Genomic DNA, 24036 nt, shown 5'->3' with positions numbered 1-24036 from the left:
ACCTTCAGTTGCCAGGGTACACCAGAACCACCACCAATTAATTATGTGGGAAGAATGTCAATATTAATTGGCAAGTGGCCACTATGTCCCCTGGCCTCTTGTGGCAAGGCAGAGGAGCGTAGAGTTGCCCTTGACTAAGAATCCTATGAAGGTCAAAACACCAGTGGACCTCTATGCGTTTCTGTTTCTTTGCTTGCTGGATAAAATGAAACCTTTCAGTCTTCAAACCGGACATTTCGGAGCTTTATTTAAAGTATCACCCACTCTTCTACGCACTTCCATCCATTTATACGGCAGGGAGCAAGTGAGGTTAATTGCATCTTGCAGCAGAACCTCTCCAGATGTGAATCTGCAGCTTTTTGGTCACAGGCTTCTCAACCAATCACCTACTTAAATGTTCTCACAGGCCGCGTCAGCTGGCACTGATCGGGGATCGACGCCGAAGGCCATTACCAGCTTTCATCCTCACCCTCCTCATCTTCAGAGCATTTACCGCGACATCTGTCCTCGTAGCCTTTGCTTTGGGATCCGGCTTCGCAGAACAGAGTAAGTGGAATTTCGGCCGTAAGATTGGAAATTCGATGAATGTGCACCAGAGGTGCAGAGCTTCAGCTAGTCATTGAAACTTACTGGAGGTAGTTTTGCAAATGTGCCTGCACTATTGGTGTATGAATGCAAGAGGGCGTATTCCTTCAGAAGGATTGGCCAATGAGATAATGGCTTTTATCAGCCAGACCAGAACCAACCAGCGAGTACCGATGCCAAAAAAGGCCAACCTCTCTCACTGCCTAAATGTGCTTCTCCCTGCTTGTCTGAATCCATCACAGGCATCATCCTGATAGGTGTGGGCTGCATCATGGTGAGTTAATATTCGTACAAAACGTGTCAGAAAAAGGGCACAGCTTAAATCTGTAGCCTTTTGGTCAATGAATGTTAACCCTCAAATTAATTACATCTGGAGAGCAGGCGCTGTCAGCAGAAATTAAATGGATCTTAAATACCACAGTCAAGAGCGAAGTAGCATGCCCGCTCCACGGCCACTCAACTGGGAACCGTTTATTTCCAGGCCTGAAGGGCAGCCCCCAGATGGACCTCAGCCGAGGCAGGCAGCATTGGGGGCGTGTTTGACCCCAGTCTTTATAAAGATTGCAGACATTTACAAAGATCTGGAATGTGAATTTTGCTTCAATGCAACGGGTCGATACTTTGGTTCGTTAAAAGGCGCAATGTTCAGCATCTTTGTTAATGATTATGTTTGTAGTTATTCGGTGTGTGTGTTGTGGGAATCAGCAGACATTCTCCTGGGCGTATGTAAATATGCGCAGATACACCCCCCACCCCAGGCAAGCAGCCCCGCGCCTTTTCCCCACCAGCTGCGGCGGTGGAGAAAGCCATCTCTCCAGTGGGCATCAATCACATTTATGATCATCGTAACATTAGCTTCTCCACGACTGGTGTGGGGAAGCTGTAAAAACATAATGAATACGCTGATGAAGCTGCCCCCACCGCCCCCAACGGGGCCCCCACGCCAGGCCCATGGGTTCAGCGGTCAGCTGCCCGTCCCGGCGCAAAGGCCAGCTCTGCGGGGGTGGGGGGGGGGAATGTAGCAGGGATGGGGTAATGGGGGCAGGAGGCTGAGCAGATGACCAGGTGGACGGGAGCATAGGGCAGTAAAAAGCTGGTATTAATCGAGACGCAGACCAGCATCAGCCTGCAACGGGCTAGACGCCCCATCTCCTCACCTCCCCCGGGACCCCCAGAGGGGAGGAGAGAGCTGCACCTCATTATTTTCTGCTCCTAATGATGTTCGCTCCCTCCCCTGCCCGCCCCCTGCGACATGACTGGAACCCCCCCCCCCTACCACCCCATCCACGGCTGCCCTTGACCCGCTAACAATTTGTTTGAAGCGAGTCCCTGAGATGGTGGTGCTAGTATGTTTGGTGAGGGCACTGGAACGCTGCTGCCCCCCCCCTCCCAGTGCCCAGCACCCAGCTCCCAGTACCCAGAACCCATCTCCCAGTAGCCATCTTCCTACTCCCAGAAGCCAGCTCCCAGTGCCCAGCTCCCAGTACCCAAAGCCCACCTCCCAGTAGCCAACTCCCAGTAGCCATCTTCCTACTCCCAGTCCTCAGCTCCCAGTACCCAACCCTTAGCTCCCAGTGGCCATCTTCCTGCTCCCAGCACCCAGTTGCCAGTACCCAGTGCCCAGTTCCCAGTAGCCATCTCCCTACTCCCAGTACTCAGCTCCCAGTACCCAACCCTTAGCTCCCAGTGGCCATCTTCCTGCTCCCAGCACCCAGTTCCCAGTGCCCAGTTCCCAGTAGCCATCTCCCTACTCCCAGTACTCAGCTCCCAGTACTCTGGGGCCTATATCTCCTCTCATCCCTCTGTCCCCTTTCATCCCTCATCACCTCTTATCTCTCCATCTCCTTTCATCTCATCTCCTCTCATCCCTCCATCCCCTTTTATCCTTCACCTCCTCTCATCTCTCCATCTCCTCTCATCCCTCCATCACCTCTCTTCCCTCTATCCCCTTTCATCCTTTACCTCCTCTCATCTCTCCATCTCTTCTCATCCCTGTCCTCTTTCATCCCTCACCTCTTCATATCCCTACCATCTCCTTTCATCTCATCTCCTCTGATCCCCCATCTCCTCTCCTGCCTCCATCCCCCCTTTCATCCCTCACCTCGTCTCATCTTTCCATCTCTTCTCATCTCTCCGTCCCCCTTCATCTCTCATCTCCTCTCATCCCCATCTCCTCTCATCCCCCATCTCCTCTCATCCCTCCATCCCCTTTCATCCCTCACCTCCTCTCATCCCCCATCTCCTCTCATCCCTCCATCCCCTTTCATCCCTCACCTCTTCTCATCCCCCCATCTCCTCTCATCCCTCCATTCCCTCTCATCCCTCCATCTCTGCACATTTAATGGTCAGCTTTCGTCCAACCTCATTCCTGGAGAAAGTTCCTGAAATACCACACAGCATGTGCCAAGTTCTTAAGATGGATAACAAACCAAAACACAACCGGTATTACCCAGCATACAGCCCCCATCTGGGTAGAAGGGGCAGTTCACAAACCCTCTCTGACAGAAACAACAGCATCTCACAGAACATTGGTCCATTCTGGAGTATCACAGCCAAAGGAGGATGATTCCTCCCTGTAGACAGAAAGGCCAAAGACTAACAGCTGGTTCAATAACGGGCAGACAGTGGGAGAACTGACAGGCAATATCCCCCCCCCCCCAAAGGCCCTCACCTCTGGTGTTGGTCGCCATGTCCGCCACCTTCTGAAAGGCATCCAGGAAGGCTACTGCGGCCAGCACTGTGGTCCTGGCAGCGCCCAGGGAGAGAGAGAAAGAGAGAGAAAGAGAGAGAAAGAAAACAAGGTAGATTGAGAGAGCGTTCCTTCAGCTTGAATTTGACTTTACGAAACTGACAAGGAAAGTGGAGAGAAAAAAGGGCTGCAAATCCTACGGCAGCCGCCTATACACTGTAATTGATCCATTTTTAATTCATTTTATACTTTGTTTTTCATTTATCAGTTTTATGTTCAATCACATCTGCGAAATTGAACGAACCAAAATGAATTCAATTCAATTCAGTTCGACTCAATTCAATTGAATGGAACTGAAGGGGTGAGGAAGCTGACTCAGGCCCGTGACACCAAATCAGAGTGTTTGTCAGGCTGCCATACATCAATGTCACGGTTGCGGAGTGAAAGCTGCACAGTGCAGTCACATGACCGAGGGGTGTTAGCCATTAGCTGCTAGCTGGCAAGGTACAGAAACGTCATGCGGTTTTTGTCCTGCCAGACTCTTACTGCATATCATGTGATATTTCAGGGAACAGCCACAGCCCAGGGACTGTCTGCAATGTCTGTTACGTTACTTATTATGCTACCTTGTAGACAGTGGTTTGGGTCATATAACCTGCATGAAGGTGGGTGGGTCACCTGACGGGACTCACCTGAGCTGGGAGTGGAGTTTGGTGGCCTTGGTACTGAAGTCCTCCCATATCGGGTATGAGCACTACAACAGGGGAGAAAGGCAAGGGTCAGGTGAGCAAAAACATGATTGGGCAGACATGGAGGGGGCAGGGCTGAAATGCTGCAAGGAATTCTGGGTGGTGACATCACCTAAGCAGCAAACTTAGGGCGTTTCTCAAAACCAAGCATGCAAAGATTGCATTTGTGGTCTTGGCAAGACTGGTCTTGCTAACTTGCCCCCCAAACAACGAACTTGGGGTGCAATGAATCATGGGATTGGTCTCCTTTGGCGAGGATGCAACTCACGTATCATTGACATTTGGGCCGGGGCAAGAACTACATCCAGGGGGTTTTACCATTCTCTGTACTTCTACTTTAGTACTTCTGTACTCGAACTGGGCTTCAGCAATGGAAGACAACGTAAAATGTATATGTGAGAAACACCGCTAGTGTATAGGACAGTCCAGTTACAGTTTAATAATGGCAGTTAATTGCACTCAGCTCCATATAAATCATTGCTTAGCATTCTACATTCTCATTTGCCATATTCTCCCCAATCAAGTCTTTAGTCAGCTGTGACCTCACCAATTGTTTTTCATGCCTGGGGTCACCATTTTGGCCACCACATTACCTATGAGGTCTGCTCTGTATTATCTGGCCCCACAGGCGTGAGAAATTAGCCACAGGTAACGCGATCAATGGTACCGGCACCGGGCCTGATCTGGTGTGATGCCAAGGCCTCATTTATCTTCTTGATGTCTCTTAATTCAGTCTGGAATCAAAGGGCAATTCCCCGAGGGCAGCTACCCCCGGCGGAAGCCACGCACACACAGACGGGGCGGTCTGCCATCGATCCGGGCGGCCTTGCGAGCGCTGATAAAGGCGGGGGGGGCTCCGACCCAATCGCAGGCCGGCTTCATTAGCACGTTTTGAATATTAATCAGATGGCAAAGCTGGCTTAAGTCTCTTACACCAGGCCTTTCCCTGGGGGCTGCGTACAGGTTAATATCTCCCCCAGCTTGGTCCCAGGCTGTGAGATATGACCCAGAAATAACAGAGTTAATTCCCTCCCCAGCCAACCAACTCTACCGCACAACACAATGGCTCCCTATAGGTGAATCTCCCAGCTCCAGGCAGGAGAAATTACACACACTCATGCAGTCGTACGCATACACACTCATGCAGTCGTACGCATACACACTCACGCAGTTGTATGAATACAAGGCAATGGAAATACATACAAACACATGGACTGTAAACAAAAATAAAGTTTTCACTTAGCTACAAATGTAGCAGTTAGTCCAATTCTCCTCCCACGCCGATAGTAGAGGTGGTACAACTTGTTAGGATAATGTAAAACAATACTATGAATGGCCAGCTCTTACACATTTATTTATTTGGCAGGCGCCTTAATCCAAAGCGACGTACGATTGAGAGAGCAGGATCGGCCAGTCCCTGGAGCAATAGGGAGTGAAAGGCCTTGTTGAAGGGCCCAATGATAAAATCACTCAGCTCGTTTTGGGATTTGAACCTACAACCTTCCACATATAGGCTCAGCATCCTAACCTGCTGAGGCACATATGACCCCCAGCTCAGCCTGCACCCTAGCCTTGGACCCAGCACTCCCTGGGATAGGCTCCAGGCCCCTCTTGCGACCCGGACCAGGATAAGTGGTTGGAAGATAGGGGGGACGTCCTGCCAGCCCCAGGACCACATTTTTCATGCCGCAGCCACGATGCAGTGTGATTACATCGCGGTTTCTTCCTCCCTGCTTCCACTGCCACTTCCTGAGACATCAGCCAAATCCATCCTTTGCCAGGGGAGACCGGGTTGTCATAGTTACCAAACTGCGGCACACGGGAGTGGCAGAGATACTGGTAATCACTGTTAATTTGTTCCGCAGATGTTTTTATCTGAAATGACTCCAGATATAATACAGGGAAGAGGCATTTCTATCTCATATACAGAATTAAGGTCTTTAATACTATCTGCCACAGCACATGTGAGGTTAAAAATGATCTAAGCTAGGTACATTCTGCAACCACCCTCAGAAGTGTTAAAATCCTGGAGATGCTTAATGGTGGGATCAGGCAGGGCCACAAAAGCCGCCTGGAGACCACACAGCTAATCGCAGAGCTCTCCTGGAGAGAGTACTCTCATCAGGGCAGGATGCGGAGCAGAATTCCGGAAGCACGCTCCGTTTTAGCTAAAAGCTCATTGACGCTGACGTTCCACACATGAGCACCTCATCAGACAGGATCGGGAGATTCTGCTTTGGCAGATGCATGATGCTGTGGAAGCGGTGATGACGGCAAATACAATGCGGTCGTGTCAGGAAGGGGAGACCCCACTAGCAATAAGAAGAGGACAGCTGGGGAGTCTAGCTCTGAATTTCACATTATAAAGATGCTTAACATTGTGTATGGAAATTACGAAAGGCTCGGTAAATTAAATACAGTCTCAGAAGATTAAAGCAACAAGAAAAAGGAATTAGTTGAGATTTTTTTATATTTACTAAGGTGATAAGCTGACAGTTGCATGTCTGGCTCAAATGCTGCAAATTAAAAAAAATTGCATGGGAGACATTTGGAAGAACAATAAATCAGGGAAATTTATATAGTGCATCTGCACTGCCAAGTTCACAGAGCATTTCACAAAAGATTTTCCAGGTGGAATAAAAAAAAAAACAGTTTTCCAATATTGGGAAATATAGGCTCACCATCCCCATGAATATGTGCTTGTGGAAAATGGAAGGATGAAGATTTTTCCCTTTAAAAAGGCCACTTGAAACTAGTGATTATAAATACAGTAATCACAAATACAACTGTAGGTACTACATAAATATCTCTGGAGCACAGATGACAGCAGCCAAGAGTAAATTGTTTACTAATCCAGCTACTGGAGGTAGGGTACAGTCAGTAAGCACCTTCACAGAAGCACCAGGCTCCATTCTCTATAAGTAGAATCTTTCTTCTGAGCAAGGAATTCTGAAGACTCTCCGTGTTCATCATCTACAACATACGCCTAAGAAAATGACTGTAACTCCTCCATCTCTACTGGATTTCTCACAATATCCATTTAGATCGAGCACCTTAATCACTATGGCACCTGCTGCCCACTTCATTCCTCAGACTAAGGTCCAGATCAAGCAGGGTTAGGAGTTGGTCCACCTCTTTTGGTCAGGCCTGCACCATCGTCACTAAATCTTCCTCAAATTCTCAAAGGCCACGATGCTTTGTGTTGCTAGGCTGCAGATGCCAGGAGCCCTGGTGGAATGTACCATTCTGCCTCAGCTCGGGATGCCGGGGATGGGACAAACCAATTTGAAATCAGATAGGGGAAGAGACAACCAGCCACCTTGCCAACGGTTAACATCAGTGCCAAGATGGATTACTATTATTTTTCAGCACATTTCCACACGAATGTATCGATGCTCACAGATATAACTAAAGAACAGATTTCAGATGAGATTGTTTGCTGCATAATTTATGAGCATACTGCTGTCTGGCTGTAATATTAAAGGGGATGCCGTAATGTTTATATACCATCTCAGGCCCGGTTAAGCAGTCTGTCACTGAGGCATCTGGTTTATCCGTTTGTCAGGAGCACCACATCTCCTCTACAGAGTAATCTCCTTCTCTGTTTTGACGGTGTGGTGCTTGACCTTGCCCACCCTGCCTTCCCAGGCACCTCCGAGGTGATGCAGCCGATCTCAGTGATGAGCCTCTTGGATACCCTACTGCCACCGCCCCGGGGTCCAGCCGCTCTCCTGCAGCCCTGAAAACCACCACCCCCCCCTGGTCAGTAGCTGATTTATTCCAGATACAGAAGCCGCACCGACTTGCCCCCACTTTTCACACGAATTAATGGCCCACCCTGCTGCAGCCTGGGCCCTGTCTACTTTACATACGTTTTTGTGCTTTCAGGAAGCCTTTCAATTAAACGCCGAGGAACAGGCAGGGAAGGCAAACCAGCAGATGGATTGCTCCTCAAAGCACTGGGACGACCTCGCTCAGCACCTCCTACGTAAGGCCTTGGCTGGATCCTCAGCCTTTCCATGGTTTGGCACAGACACCCGCAAAAACTTGCTAGCTACTCAAAAGTCAGTCCCGTCGTCAAATCCCATGTTGCTCTGCTTTTCCAGGAGAGCTTACAGTATATTCTTAATGAACAGAGTCAAGATTGTACTTCAGAGTCAAGATTGTACTTTTTGGTTTTACCACATGCTTGCAACCATGGAAAAAATAATCATTTTCATACTGGAGCCACTTCATAATGCTACTTTTATTTATTCAGCCGACACTTTTATCTAAAGTGACATACAACTGGGAAAGGAGGGTCAGCCAGTCCCTGGAGCAACTGGGGTTAAGGGTCTAGCTCAAGGGGCCAACGGTGACATCACTCTGCTGACCACAGGATTTGAACTGGTGACCTTCTAGCCAAGAGCACAGTATCCTAACCCACTAAGCCACACCCCCTCTTCAACCAATCCATGCAATATTTACTGAGCTACAACACGTCAGTTGAGTTCTTCCGCTCACTAAAAAAATGATACTATGTATCTGCCAACATACAACAACAGGAGCTCCAACAAGCGAAATAATGAAGGAACCCCCCCCCGCTGAAATGGTTCTTCCTCTTCTTCGTTAACGCCACAATGAAGGTTCACTCAAAACCCTGTTGAGTTTGGTATTAGTATTACTACTGGCCAAGCAAACTCCTGCCTTCTTTGGGGATTCAGCCAAACCATGCAAATGAGCTGGTCCCACGAGGGCGAGATGGCTGTCCCCGGCCCTGGGGGGTGAGGATGGGTGGGCAGATGAAGGGGACACACATCACCCTCATCATCCTGATCATCGGTGGAAGTTCTGAAGAATAAACCAATCTCGACTCTACAAGTTCCAGTGACACACTCGAGCCCCGCGACTTCATTAATTGGCCATCTGCAGCAATGCCCTCTGGGGGATTTCAAAGCTCCACAAGGGCAGCAGTAAAGCTTCCTATTGTGAAAACATGTTTGTGGGAAAATATGAACTGCAGACATTACTTTACGTAATTAATATTCACCCTTTGCCGTCAGCTGATAAAAATGTGTCTCTGGTAGATTTCCCGCCACATAAAGCACATAAAAGTTTTTTACGGTCTGCCTCAGATGAGCCATACTGATGAATCGCGGCACACACACAGAAGAATGTAATCTTTGTTTTTGCACTCTGTTTCCAAAATGACCTTCTAGCTACTTACAAGTACTCACGAGATGCACAAAGATGCAGTCGACTGGGAGGAGGATGTTATCAGTCCACAGAGCACACCAGTTCAATACTGCTCCATGGCCATTAGAACTGTGTTCCAGACTGGATGTCTGTTAATGACTTCTGACAGATTGCTTTGTATACTTCCAGAACTTTCTATGATGTCAAGCTAAACTGACACTCAAGGCTTCTCATATAGTGGACTGTGAACAACAACTATTCAGTACAGTCAGTAAAGAACACACCATACATGCATCCATATACAGTATAAACACCACACACACACGCTCACAGATACGCACACACAAGCAAAACCCTAATCCCAACTGTGACGACCTTAACCCCTACCCAGCCCTAACCAAACAAAATACAAGACTTTCAGCATTATTAGGCAGTCACAAAGTTTTATAAAATTGTTTCCCCTTGTGGGGACTGACAAAATGGTTCCCACAACGTCAAAATAACAGATTTTTACTACATCGTGGGGACATTTGGTATATCAGCTAGCAATATAATATATACACACACACGTGAGTAAAGATTGCCTATAGTACTGTGAAACATGACAAAACAAACGTGAAGGAAGACAAGCTGATCATACGTGAGAGAGTCATATGTCAGGCTGACACAACAGAGCTGCTCTCAGAGGTCTCATCTGCACTACTCAGCCTCCTCACCGACTCCCCCCTCGCCCCCCCCCTCCCTCCACTCCTCGCGAGCCTTTACAATTTAATGTGCACCTCTTAAAGGTCTAAAGCTGGGATAGGTTAGCAGGGAACATGACCCCAGATGCAGTTATCCCCCCACTGGTCTGATCTTACAGCCAAAATAACCTTTAAGGAATGCATTCATGCCCGGATGTTCACATGGGTGAACACACTGAGATAGAGACACACGCACACCAGCGCATTAACATACACATGCCAATAAATATCCCAAAGAAAGTATCTAGAGTGACTCTCCCTTTCAGAGATGGTGCCCAACGCATCACAAAAGGGATCTCCTAAATCCTGCACTGTTTGGATTTTGGGGGGACTCTCGACATACTGGGAACAAAGGCGAGCCTGAAGGAGTGCTTCATTCAGAGCCCCTAAAATGCGCTGGCCTTATTGTCATGAGGTTCCCCCATCCCCCCTCTCCCCTGCCCCCACCCCGGGGGCATTATTGCCAATTAGCACAGACACAGACAGACCACATGTGGAAAGACAACACGGCCAATGGCAGATCTGCGACCGTGCCATCCCAAATCTCAGTCCAAGAGGCATCTCCCATTATCACTGACCATCCCGATTCCAACTGCTATGGGTCTGTTGCAGCCACAAAGCTCTGACCAAGAAGGTCTGTCAACCTACTCGAGATAAACCATCAGAGTGGACAGCATGACCACGGTGGCTTTATTTTTACTCCTCTCTGCACTCTGCTTTTCCTTGTCCTTTGTGCATGATTTCACTCCTTTATCTTCTCCTCCCTGGTTCTCACATTACTCTATTAGTTCATCTCTGTGCCTCTCTGCATGTTGAGGAAACACCAACTCAATGAGTCACATGAGCGATTAACAGGCTGCTGTCAGTGTTGATGCACTCACCATTCCTGCCCATTGACCTGCCTTCCAGCCTTAACAGAAGCCATCTGGAGGTTGATTAAACTCCCAAAAGATCCCAAAAACATGGTGCGATCACACTGGCAAAAAAACGATGAGATGCCACACCACCTGAGTCTAGGTTCCCTTGCCTTCAAGCTGACTTCTATACCAGCTACCAAGGCCAACCTGTACCTACAGCTGAGGTGTAAGCAAGTGTTGGTGCTAGATGAACGAAAAAGTTGGGACAAAGGCAAGCACATCTCATGTCCTCCAAGGACTGGAGTTTCCCACCCCCTGAATTATTCATGTACTGTAAAGGAGGGCAGCCCAGCCAAAGCAACTGAAAGACCGTGACCACTGTGACCGTCTAACCCTGCTTCTCCAATCACAATGCTGCTACTGTAGGAATGGTTTGACCCATATTTCAGTAGCTCTGTAGTCGGGCATACAGCATTGTGCAGACACGTGTGTTTGCGTGTGTGCAGATGAAGAACCACTAAATTATGAATAAGACTGGTTTGTCGCGCGGGGGGGGGGATGTTGACTCCGAAAACAATTCATCCCAGGTTCATCTGAAACCTTTCGTGTCCTTTGATGTTGACAAGGCTTTGGGAATACTTGGCAGGGATAAATAGAAATTATATTATGTTTAAGTATTCTCAAATGCATAATAATGACGACAATAATGAAGGCAAAGGCAACCAGGGCGAGGGTGACAGAAACAATGACATCCAGCAGATGACTGTCATTATTCGCCATCACCTTATGAATAATTAAAAATAACGTCCTGTAAAAAGGGATGCAGCGGCGTAGCACGGTTTGATACCGATCCTCAGTTCTGCTCTGCTGCTCCGCCGGAGTCCCGGTCAGGCAGTACCACCCTGGCGGCGTCTCCTGGCCGTAAACGGAGGGACGCGTACGGCTGGCAGCCCGGACTGCGGTCCGAGGGCTCCGACGCTGAACCGGCGCTTTAAATTCCTCTTGACAAGAAATCAATGCCATAGCATACCCACCACACAGTGGGAAAAAAGCCGCTCACATAATATACTCCGACCAAATATCGGATCGCAGCGAGAATGACTCGCCAGTTTGGCAACAGCCCGGTGGCATGTCGGCTTCTCATTGTATCCACAGAGCCCCTCATTTGGACCTCTTCACTAAGCACACCTACAGATCATCTAGAGGCACGTTTTGGAGCATCGCAGAAATAATGAAATAAATACCCGTCTAGTTTCTCACGAAATGTGGGTGCAAACAGCTCCAGTTACTAAAATCGATCTGGCTGTCATGGCAAAACAATACCTCCATGAGCGAAGGGGGATGTGAACGCTCCGTGCAAACATGATCCAGTGCAATAATCTAATACAAACATTAAAAGGCACAAAATAACCCGGGAGTAATGACACCCGGTTCCCTAATGCATCGCAAACAGGCGCATCTACAGTATGCATGCAAAACGGATGATCCCCTTGTAACATAACGGGGATTGGCGCGGGGGTCGCTGAAAAACGTATGACAGGACAGAAAAGACACCGTACCTTCATGTCATTGACGATGGCCTGGAAGAGGCCACCCAGAGCCCCGCATTCCTTCTCCACCGCTTCCATGTTAATGGGTCAGATGGAAAAAATACTTCTCTAATAAATTTTCCCCACGGCAGGAATAGCGACAGACCCGGGTCCTCCGATCCACGCGCGTCTAATCCCAGGGTGAGACAGAGGATGCGAGATGTAGGCTTATATCTGGGAGGACAGACTGACTGCAAGTCAGAGAGAGTGGATCCGTGGTGATGGAGAGGAATGAAAAAAGGGAGGTCTGATACCCCCTTTCCCACGCGCTGTCTACTCCTTGCGAGCCGAGATAGAGCATGCAGATGGCTCCGCGAGGGCCACTCGCATCTTCGGCCGGCGACGCGAAAATGAGCTCGCTTTTCAGGATGGGGGGGGGGTGGACTTTAAGCAAAGACGCGTGGCTGGGGCAGGAGCCGACGAGCAGCGCTCGGCTGTCAGCGGGTGCGGGGCTGCGGTGCGGTTCGGGGGCTGCAAGCCGATCCGTGGGAAGCGAGTGGGGCCGGCCTCTCCCTGTCACATGGAGCCGAAAGGGAGGGACACACACACACACACTCAACAGCCCGGCCACATTTCAGCGAGATGAAAAGGGAAACGTCAAAGAGATTTACTGCTTTACAATGTAGCGGGGGTGAAAGAAAATGTAACCCGGACTCAGTGTGCTGCCATGTGTTTTAAAAAGGAAGGGGGGCAGATCGTTGCTGTTAAACATTTGCTCACATTGGTTTATACAGAAATCAAAGATGTGTCTCTCATAATTTTTGTTTCATCCAGTAATGAAACTGGGTACATTTAAAGAAACGGCTACAGAACGACATACTGTAATAATGCTTCGGTACCGTTTGAAAGTAGCCAATATAATATGGTCGAGAGTGGTGATTTAATCCGGTTTGATTGACAATAGAGTCTGGCTGCAGATCCACTGAGACTCACGTCCACTGAGACGCAGGAAGTGACATCACGTCCACTGACACGCAGGAAGTGACATCACTAATCCACTGAGACACAGCCATAGATATCTTCTATGATACATCCTACTTTTAGTTCATTTAAAAATGGTTCGCAGTTATCACTTGTTTGTATGCATATACAGTCGTGCCTCGCCACTTCGCGCTTCGACTTTCACGGCTTCACTCCATCGCGGTTTTTTGTCTATTGATTAAAAAGTTGATCGAGACAATGAAAATGATACATCGTTACGCATCGGAAGCATCTTTGCTCTTCGTAATTAGATGTATAATAATAACAATTATAACGTCTAATATTTATTTTCTATAATTTTTTCTAATATTTTGGGTAATACGAGTGCAATTTTCATGACCTACCTGTCCGATCCTCTTGTGTGCCACGCCCCCTTATTAACCACATATGCAACCCTGATTGTGACCAGTTGTTTTCTGTCAATTTGATTGTTTCTGTCAGTGTCTATAACCCCAGGTCTGTCGTTGACGTTTTGATGTTACATGTTCCTGTCCCGCATTTGGAGTGATTCCAAATAAACCCTTCAGTCCTGACTCCTCGTGTCCCCGTTCCTGCTTCCCTGTCCAGCAGTCATAAACTATTGGTGACTAAAGGATGTTATTCCATGACTAGAGGGCTCTAATAATGTTAAAAAACCGTATTTACAAGGTCGTAAACAAGTTTCCAATGCTCTAACTACGAAAATATTCGATTTCTAAAGAATCCTATTTCGTAGATTTCGCCTATTGCGGGTTATTTTTAGAACGTAACTCCCGCGATTAACGAGGGACCACTGTATTACTAAATCATAGACTATTTTAAAAATAGTTTGTGCTTATCACATTTGAATTATACATTTATAAAAGTAGTTTGTACTTATAATTAAGAATTGCATAACTTATAATTTGATAAGTACACAATTTTATTACATTTTATCACCTGTAGTCCTGATTGTGACTGTCAATGGTGACCAGATTTTTTCCCCCCTCAGAGTATTATATTGAAGCCTTAAAGACTGCAGAATTATGCTTCTCGCAGAGCTTTTCTCCATACTTCTGTTATTCAAAGATAATGTACGTCCTACATAAATAAATCACTATACATAGATAATTTGGCAAACATTTTATTTGTAGTGTATTGATGTATAAATTTGAACGTGCAAAAAAAAAAAAGTATATGGAACAGAATAAAAAGAATACAAATTTTTCCTTATGTAAACATGGCATGAATTTTAAGACCCATCCTATCAACGCAATTGGAGAGCAAGGTTTCCATGTCCTCCTTATTATTAAAAATAAACATGAATGGGTCATTCCTGTTGTCACTCTGACCCTCCAGGACCTCCCTGAGTGCTTCCCGCTGATCCTCAGCCTCCATCTGGAGAACAGCAGGTTCGGTCACCTCTCCACGGAAGAGGGAGTGGTTCTTGCGAATCCAGCACACGGCACTGCAGAGGTCCCTCATGATGCGCGACTCCTATATGACATTGGAAGTGAATATCAGGGAATCAGGGATTGAATAAGTTAATCAGGTGCAGCTGGTAATCAACAGGAAACCACCTAAGAAAAATGAGGGACACACACGCACCACTATTACACTTTGTAGAGCAGTCAGTTACAGCTTGCCCACCAGGTCTGAGAACAGCAGGAGTGCTCACCCTCGAGAGAGGCTCCAAGTTTGCTTTCAGCAGGTGTGAAGCTTCCTCAGTCTATGTCTGAGTAGTACAAGTACACATCATTTACACTACCAAGACATAATGTTTCAATATCTCAATGTATCATCAATGGTGTTATTAATACCCATATATGCAAAACCTCTCCATTAGCTGAATGCACTACCACTGATGAATTAATGGAATATCACCTTAAAAAACCTCCCTGCTGAGCTTTACCCGGTATTCTATATCTGACAGAAACCTCCTTCACTGCAAAGAAAGGGCACTTGATTCTGCATCTAAATGCATCTCAATGTAAAACACGATGCTTTCCATACATACTTTTCCAGACCACTGTTCATCAGAGTTAGGCACCACCATTTCCTTATCCTTTGCATGTTAGACTGAATATAAAAAGACAAAAACCATGCATTCAGAATGTTAGAAAGGGCACCTTTTTCTCGTATAGATAACTATGCAACATTCTACAGCGTCGCAAAGAATATCTTCATAATGACGTACTTACAGCAGTAAAGTGGAATGGTTCCCCCAAGGCCATGCAGAGTGCATACTGACAAAAACATCAATTGAAAGTATATCACAAGTGTTACACCCGACAATTCAAGGTGGTCCTTCTTACCATCAACATGAACACACCACAGTCCACAGATCCAATCTGTTTTGGAACATCCTGCAAAATACAATGCATGATACTAAGGACAGTTGTTTCCAATAGAAACATACGATGCATGAAATGGTACAACACAAATGGGTACCAAGGAATGCTAAATGTTAGTAAGATGTAGTTAAATAAACACTGTTCTGAGAACATATCTACTTCATACACCAGAGTTTAGGAAAATCCAGTTATGTTAATATGATTTTACAAACCAGAAATTCCTATAGATTACATACCTTGGAATGAAATTCCATTCTTTGCGTGTGAATCTAAATGCACCTGGGCTCGCAGTAACGTTGTCGGTTTAAACATCGTTACTGGGCACAAAGGGCAATGGAAACTATTGCAACAGTTAGCACATCTTGCTAACTGAGGCACGGCATTCCTTCGCCAAATTGACCTGTGCATCTGTTGGTCAAAATGAAAAACAAAGCACCGTGAAAACGATTGTGTATGCATTTATGGGCTTTTGAAGGAGTGAGAGTACTTGAATGCAATTAAGCAACACAGCGATTTGAGTCTGGCTAACTTACATTTACTGTATATATGCATTTCAGTTGCATGAAAACACCATTCAACTGATCAGAGTAATCCACGCATGAAAATAAGTTATTAAGTTAATGTAGCAACAACCTAAGCACGAATTGTGTTTTATAGCAGCCAAACAATAGCGAACAAAAAAACAATTCCAACCGTTCTAAACATAACGAACAAAAACCATTCCACTTCTAAACATAGCAAACAAAGTTCCCATCCTTCCTGAATAACTAATAACTGAACATATATAAACAATTAAAACTGAACTTACCGTTCTACTTTCCTTCGCCAATGTCTTGCTAAACAATGGACGCGCTGCTAATGCTCGTGAGTAATGGTGCGTTCGTTTTTCTCTCGGAACTCGGAAATTCCGAGTTGAGTGACATCACGTCCGACAATCTCCCGTTCGAGCTACCCACATCTCGGAACAAACATGGCTGCCTCCATGAACACGTTGCTGTGTGTTGTTGCTTTATATTTTAGCAGATTTGGAGTTTTACAAATGAAGAAAATGGAGAAATTTTGATTTTTCCGAGAGACAAACAAGAAACACGAACTAGTCAAACCACATTAAAAGCTTTATAAAATATTTTAGTACATTCATAGCGATATTCTTTTTTCGAACGGTAAAGAAACTACATCGAACGCACCATAAAGTATCCACCAAACTTTATGCGTGACGTCATTTCCGGGCGCTCAGTGGACTTCCTGCGTCTCAGTGGACGTGAGCCTCAGTGGATGTCTGCAGCCAGACCCTTCTCACCAAATCACCTGCAAGGACACGCTGGCAACTCCAAAAGCATTAACATTGGATAAATGGTAAATGGACACCGCTGAATACTTATCTAGAAAGAGGGGTACTTCAGTTTAATAAGTACAATTACATGCACTGTTCACATTTTTCGACTATGAATTAATTTAATCGCCATTTATCACAAATTGTGATGTATTTGTCATCCATTTCGCTACTTATTTCTTCATTTCTCCTTCATGTATTTGAACAGTTGTGCGGTTGGTTTGTGTAACTATCTCCAGAGGAAAAGGCAAGCTAGACCTGTCCTAATTACAGCAACCAGGACTTTCTGAAGTGACTTTAACTTATTTTTCAGATAAAACTCAAAAATACTCTTAAGTACTTCATAAATAAGTGTAAGGTTCAATTTAAAACCTAAAAATGGAACTAGAAGAATGCTGTTAAATTGTACCATTATGTAGAGAAAAAGAGTTGAAGTTTCAGGAAATGTCTTAAAGTTTATTACATTCCCTTCCAAAAGACAATGGAAAATAAACTATCAGGATTAACATCCTCATGGGGCAGACAGGGGTAAATACTCACATCAAACACCGGAAAAAGTTTAACCTTGACAGTGGTACCTGTGATTCAGGAATCTCATTTCCTACTTTACTGAAAAAGGCGTGATTTAAAAAGTCTATTAGTATTGTGGCAGTGCTCTAATTTGGTCTGATAAAGTAACCAGGTCACCTCCTCAGAGAGCCCCACCCCACCCCCCCGCCCACACAAATTGCACCATCATTCCTGTTCTGCAGCTACTATATAAGTGTTTTATCTTGCTTAGACTGTACAGGCAGAAGAACGCCATCACTGCGATTCTCTTCTGGTTTGCTCATTCACAGCCCGCCATAAAAATGTACCGGAATATGCAAAAAGCAGGCTTGGCAACTAGCAAATGGGCTTGAATTTGCATTTGATTTTTGTCGTGCAAATGTAATTCTCCTCTTGTAGAAATGGGGTCTTTTTTTGGATACGGCTCACCAGGGCCCTAGTGGCATGAGGCACACTTGCAGAATTATGACAGGGTTCGTCCCCCGGAGGCAGTACTGGCATCAGCCAGACCCCGGTAGGGCACACATTTCCAAGCGTGTCCACACAAATGCCAGCGGTAGAGGAGCTGCAGGTGCAGCCACAGACCAACACACTAGAGGTGGAGGCTGAGTGGGTTAGAGCCCTTTGTCTGTGATCAGATGGTTGCCAATTTGAATCACATCCTCAGCAAAAGAGTCACATCTCCATTTAGCCTTTCAGCAAGGCCCATCGCCCCCCTCCCAAAATGCATGCGGGGGCACCAGGTAAAAGCCTAACACCAAACTTCACTCTTACTTGTGTATATCTCAAAGGAGAGCATGATGGGATATGCAGAAACGAAAGCATTCCAATGCACTTGTGCAAATGGCAAATGAAGCTTTATTTCACTGCACTGCATACCGCCCCCCCCCCCCCTACTTCGATATAATGCTGATACCAGTTATTACTATGTATTTATCTGGCTCATATTCATATTCAGAGTGACTTATGCCCACAAGAGAATACAGAGCACTATACTGAATTGGTTTCAGACGTTAATATAGTGCAACTGTTATTACAAATTATGGATCTTTTCACAATCTTTCTCAAGAACTGGCCGAGAATCAAACTCAGCCCTCTACATAATAGGCAAAGAGCTATACCCATCAATCACTCCCCTTGCTCCTTCTCTTATTGGACTAACCAGGCTGCTATAGACAGATTGTCTTCCTTTCAGTTAAGAACCAAGTGAGGCTAGTGAAGGACGCCACAGTCTAGGTGCCATTCTTAGATTAGATTAAAATTTATTGTCATTGTGCAAAGTACACAGACAACAATATGCAGTTTGACATCTAATCCCAAAGCGCAAAATAGTGTAAAAGTGCTAGAATCAGCTGTACAATACATACATGGTGTGATAAATGAACAGTCAATGGATGGTGTGGTATAATAATGAGTATTTGAACCATCTATGAATGAATGAGACATTCTGTAAAGTGTATTTCTGTATAATAAATATCATATACAGATGATCCTCTACTTACGAACTTTCAGACATAAGAATGAAGAGGACTGTAAGTCCAAATTGTGTTCCTTGGGCTCCCGTTTCCTGTCAGCAACATCTTTTTTTTTCCCGCACGCCAATTCCGCCTAGTACTGTATGGCTTCTGGCCGCTACTCCCGCCGCGCAGCAGCGTAGCGTGCGTACTCCCAGCATCCTAGTTCTCTGTACTTATCTCGTTCATTAAGTAGAGGATTGTCTGTATAAATATACAGTATATTTAAATGAATATTTGTAAATCAGTATTCAATTTAGAATTAGTAAGCAAAAGCAAGCAGCCAAAAAGAGAAGGATGGCAGGAAGATGTAGGAAAAGGGAAGGAAATAAGGAGGAAAAAAGAACAGGATGCTTTTATAACGCTGCTCACTCTGCACAAAAATCGTAGGTTGGGGGTTTAGGCCATCCTGATCTGTCATTGGTAGCATGGTCATAACTCTGGGGGAACTTCCCGATTCAACGAGCCTGGTCTTTCACCTCACTGACATCATGCCAGAGCTTTTGGGGATTACATCAGTCTGTCCAGAAAGGCTCCGTCGGGTCCTTTACAAGGGTCCAGATTCTGCCCCTGAGTATGAACCTCTTCCATTCTCCACTTTGTGGGTGAAGGGAGATATGGGGACACAATAAAAATGCAGTCATTGGCACATGGGATCTGCTGAGAAAAAGCTAGATTGGCCACAAAGAGAGATGCACACTGTGTACCAGGACCGGGCAGCGATGCTGTCAAACACACACACAAGCTTCCCCCACTCAGATCTGAACAATACAAATAACAAGCATGTCTAAATATAAGAGGAATGCATGAAGTCAATGAATGCATGCAGACGACCATGTTCTCTGGGTCTTTGTGGTTCTTTAAACAGGCTGATCTTCAGACACTCCCAAGAAAGTGGAAAAATCTCTGGATTTGCGCAGCAAAACAATATTTATATTTACTGCATTTGGCAGACGCCCTTAGCCAGAGCGACTAACATAAGTGCTTAGAAGTCTCATCAGTGAATACATTCTGATACTGTTTCAATGGAACCTGGGCTGAGAATACCATCAGTCTGAAAACTCTGTTGTAAGTAATATATATTTATTTTACAATAAGAGTATAACTCTGGAAGCGGTTAGTATGGTGGCGCATTGGTTAGCACTGCTACTTCACAGCAAGAAGGTCCTGGGTTCAGTCCTGGGTCCTTTTTGTGTGCTCCGGGTTCCTCCCATGGTCCAAAAGTGCGCCGGTTGATTGGTGAGTCTAAATTCACTCTGTGAGTGTGTGTGCACCCTGCAGTATGTTGGTGACTGCCCAGGGTTTGTTCCTGGAATTGGCTCCCATGACCTCCAGTTGGGATTAAGTGGTTGATGGATGGATGGATGGAATCTTGGAAGTGGCAATCCAAGTGCAGTACTTCTGAAAGAGGTAGGCTTTTAGTTGTCGTTTGAAGGCACCCAACGACTCAGCTGTTCAAACATCCAGGGGAAGTTCATTCCACCACATAGGTGCCAAAACAGAGAAGAGTCTAGTTGCATGTCTTCCTTGCACCTTGAGAGATGGTGAGCATTACAAAGAATACAGATTCATTAATATAAGCGACTGGTGAATTCACCACCAATCTTCCCACATGAATCTACTTCTATTCAAAGACACAATGTTCTAACACACATTTGACAGATGCTCTTATCCAAAGAAATGCACAGTTGAGAAGGCAGAGTCAGCCAGTCACTGGAGCAACTGGGGTCAAGGGTCTTGCCCAAGGGCCCAACAGCAAAATCACTTTGCTGACCACATGGTTTGTACCAATGGTCTTCCAGACACAGGAACCCACAGAGCCACACACCTTAGGTCACTAACTCAATCCAGTAACATCTGGAACCAATAGCTAATATAACCAATGGAATGGGCAGACCCATGAAAGACCCTAATGATTTATCTGAAATGTCAAACATGATTCTTCTAAATTGACTTATTCCGCAGTCTAAACGATCTCTTCCTGAGATCCTGGGGTATATAACAGACTTGCCTAACTGTGAGATCTACCCCTAAAGCTTGAGTCATCTAAAACAAATCAAGGCCAACCAGAATCCTTAAACCAGCACAGTGGATATGGACCCCCAAACAGACCCCACTCCCTGGGACTATTTGACTGGATGCATGTTGATGCATGTTGATGCATATCATTGGAGGGGGGGGGGGTGGATTCCATAGACACAGACTCACTAATTCTGCCTAACTAGGTCACAGGGAGGGCCATGCAGCCCCTCCCTTCAGCCAGCAGACAGACCGGGGGGGGGGCAAGTGGTGGATTAGTGGGACTGAGTGCCCCCCTTGATCATCCACTCCACCTAACAAAGGCGAGGCCTTCTCTCCAGGGACACCTTGGCCAACGCTGGCATGCCCCTGGGCCTCCCGTTCCCCATCGGCATGCAGCTTGTCATCATGCCTTGGGTAAGTAAGCTTCTCTTGCCTGAATAGATGTATGCATCCCGATGGTCTCTTGATATGTTCCACACGTACTTCCTAGACGGGATCTGACAATAAGATAGGCCAGCACAGTGCTCACATGGAAGGGAAATGGTTCATTTTACACTAGTGTGACTGGAATCAGAATCCTTTATCTTCATTGCACAATGAAGATAATGAAGATAACTGCACAAACAGCAGCATTAGCAAACAACAAAATGACATACATCAAAGGACAGTTAAGGAAACAGTAATCAATCAATAAGCATGAATAAACAATAAACAACAACAAACAATAAAAACAAAACACCTGGGGGATATTCCATAGAGCAGGATTTCTTGCTTAGGCCAGATAACTTCTTGGATTTAAGGTAGTCTGAGCTAAATGGACTTAACCTTCATTCACTTACATTTAGCCCAGACTACCTTAAATCCTACAAGTTATCCAGCTAAGCAAGAAATCTTGCTTTATGGAATACTCTCCAGAATTTGTAGTAGTACTTTTGAAAATGTAAATAAAATTTAAAAACCAAGTAAAAGTTATGGTGAATGTGTTCACAGGATGAATTTTTAGAGCAGGCAGTGAACCAAAAAGGACAAGGAGCAATACACCAGGCTATTAGTTTAGCAGCAGTTACTGTAAATCTCACTATAATATCAAACAATGCTCCTATTTAAGGTATCTCGCTCTCGGCAGAACTTCATATCCGGATTATTACAAAGAGATTTGGGAATTACATGGTTAACTTAATCATCTGCTCAGTTCTCATATAAGTTGCCGAAAAAGCAGTTTTTCATTTCATCAAGAGTACAGCGATTTAGTGTTTTTGACCACAATGCCACATGACTAGTCATCAAAAGCGATTACATAAGCTGATTAATGGTTGTGACTTAAGCCACACCAGGCCCTTGTTTAGTTACTGGAATCAGATCAGGTTGTTACACTGGCATAATTCTGCTAATTTGTAAGAAAACTATTGACACAGTACACTCCTATATTTCCAGACATGTTCATATTTTGCATATAGTCACCCTTCATTTCAGTCCATCTACCTTCAAATAGCTCCTCTAATACAGAAATACCCACTTCTGGCTCAGTTCGGGCTCTAATAGGTGGCCTGTAGGGGGTCCTTCTAAAATACAGATGGATAATGGGACACACAGAAAGTTCAGTTCTCCTTCTAGAGATGGATCTACCATGAAAAGTGTCTCATCAACACTCAGAGAAAAAACCCTTTGATACAATAACCTGCCAATTCGTTAATCACGAGGTGAGTATGGGATTACTGAGGGGTACTGCGTGGCCCAGTGTGGTAAGATGCTGTGTTTCTGCTCAGAAGGTTGCTGCTTCAAGTTCCAAGGTCAGCAGAGTGATATCACCATTGACCCCTTGAACAAGGCCCATAACCCCCCCCCCCCACTCCAGGAACATCCGCACCCTGCTTTCTCAAAAATGTGCATCACTTTGGACGACAGCATCCGCTAAGTAAATTAAATGTAAAGTGGGTGTCAGACGTTCCGCGTGTACATGCCTTACAAGAGCAACTGCCATACTTCAGTCAGATGATGCCTGACTAAACCCAGTTTTCAGAGCATTTTTTTTTCATCCTCTGTGTATCGATCTGTCTCTCTTTGCTCCCGGGGTACACACAGACCCCAAACACCTTTTCCAAACACACACAGAGGACAGAGACTCCCGTGCATCATAAACACCGTGTTAGGAGACTCAGGGCTCAGGCTCCGTAATCTCATGCATTCCTCTGACATTTGCTAATAAGGCAGGCCTGAATTCATGAGGCCTCACTCTCTCCCGATGCTCGTCTAACTTATTAACCGGATGCTTTGTGAGGTGAGTAGTATAAGTGTCCTTGCAAAGGTGAGGCACTCAGCATAATGCTTGCTTATTTTGCAGAGCAACAAGCAGGTGTCTGTATAGATATTGTTCTTGGAGGCCTGCATTCATGTGTAATACTGACCAAGTTGGTGTCTGACATCCATCCATCCATCGATTGATCAACCCATCCGTCATCTAACATCATTATAAGATAAGTGTAAGTGAAATATAAGAGCTTCCGGCAAATTCCCAGCAACTTTGACTCATGTGCAGATGTTTCCCTCCAGGTTAAGGGTGTTGGTCCTGAGGCGCAGTACTCGCTCCAAGCTGACACGGCGGCCAGCACGCTCTGTCGGAGTGTGAACTCTCACCCCCATATCACTCCTCCTCCCGCGTCCTCTGCCCTTTCCTTCCGGCGATGACCTCTGTGGAATTCTCCTTAAAGTTAAAAAATAACATCAAACCCAATGACCACAGCACATGTACAGCTACACCATATGTCACTTTGAAGAGTATATGCCAGACGGCTAAATGCACTGTTTGCCATCAAAATCTGTGCATTTGTGTACAGGAGCTCTATGGACAAATCTGCAATAGAGCCAGGTTCCTTAATCTGGGGCCTGGCAACAAAGTGTGCATGCTGGCTATCCTTTCAGCTTAGTTCTTAACTAATTC

General features: G+C 45.7%; 1 protein-coding gene and 1 long non-coding RNA gene across 11 annotated transcripts in view; both read right to left on the bottom strand.

Annotated features, from left to right (window-relative positions):
- Window positions 1–12888, bottom strand: part of LOC111847499 (protein MTSS 2-like) — a 43524-nt gene extending 30636 nt beyond the window's left edge. For all 5 annotated transcript variants that reach the window (XM_023818719.2, XM_023818749.2, XM_023818767.2 and 2 more), the window contains exons 1-3: window positions 12358–12888; window positions 3967–4028; window positions 3257–3330 (exon numbers count right to left, since the gene is read on the bottom strand). In XM_023818719.2, the coding sequence (XP_023674487.1) occupies window positions 3257–3330; window positions 3967–4028; window positions 12358–12426 (205 nt within the window). In that variant the 5' untranslated portion in view covers window positions 12427–12888. The remainder of the gene's footprint in view (window positions 1–3256; window positions 3331–3966; window positions 4029–12357) is intronic.
- A 1566-nt stretch (window positions 12889–14454) lies between these two features.
- On the bottom strand, window positions 14455–16968 carry LOC140593451 (uncharacterized). Of its 6 annotated transcripts, none has more exons than XR_011993822.1 (6): window positions 16489–16853; window positions 15917–16088; window positions 15528–15692; window positions 15344–15405; window positions 14935–15061; window positions 14455–14823 (listed from the first exon to the last, which is right to left on the bottom strand). It is a non-coding gene; the product is annotated as an uncharacterized lncRNA (long non-coding RNA). The 6 variants fall into 6 exon arrangements; XR_011993824.1 differs by having other exon boundaries at window positions 15005–15061; window positions 16489–16847; XR_011993825.1 differs by having other exon boundaries at window positions 15642–15692; window positions 16489–16846.
- Window positions 16969–24036: the final 7068 nt, after the last annotated feature.

The sequence above is a fragment of the Paramormyrops kingsleyae genome, chromosome 11, assembly GCF_048594095.1.
Source record: "Paramormyrops kingsleyae isolate MSU_618 chromosome 11, PKINGS_0.4, whole genome shotgun sequence".
Taxonomy (NCBI): domain Eukaryota; kingdom Metazoa; phylum Chordata; class Actinopteri; order Osteoglossiformes; family Mormyridae; genus Paramormyrops; species Paramormyrops kingsleyae.
This window is presented reverse-complemented; position numbering and strand designations above follow the sequence as displayed.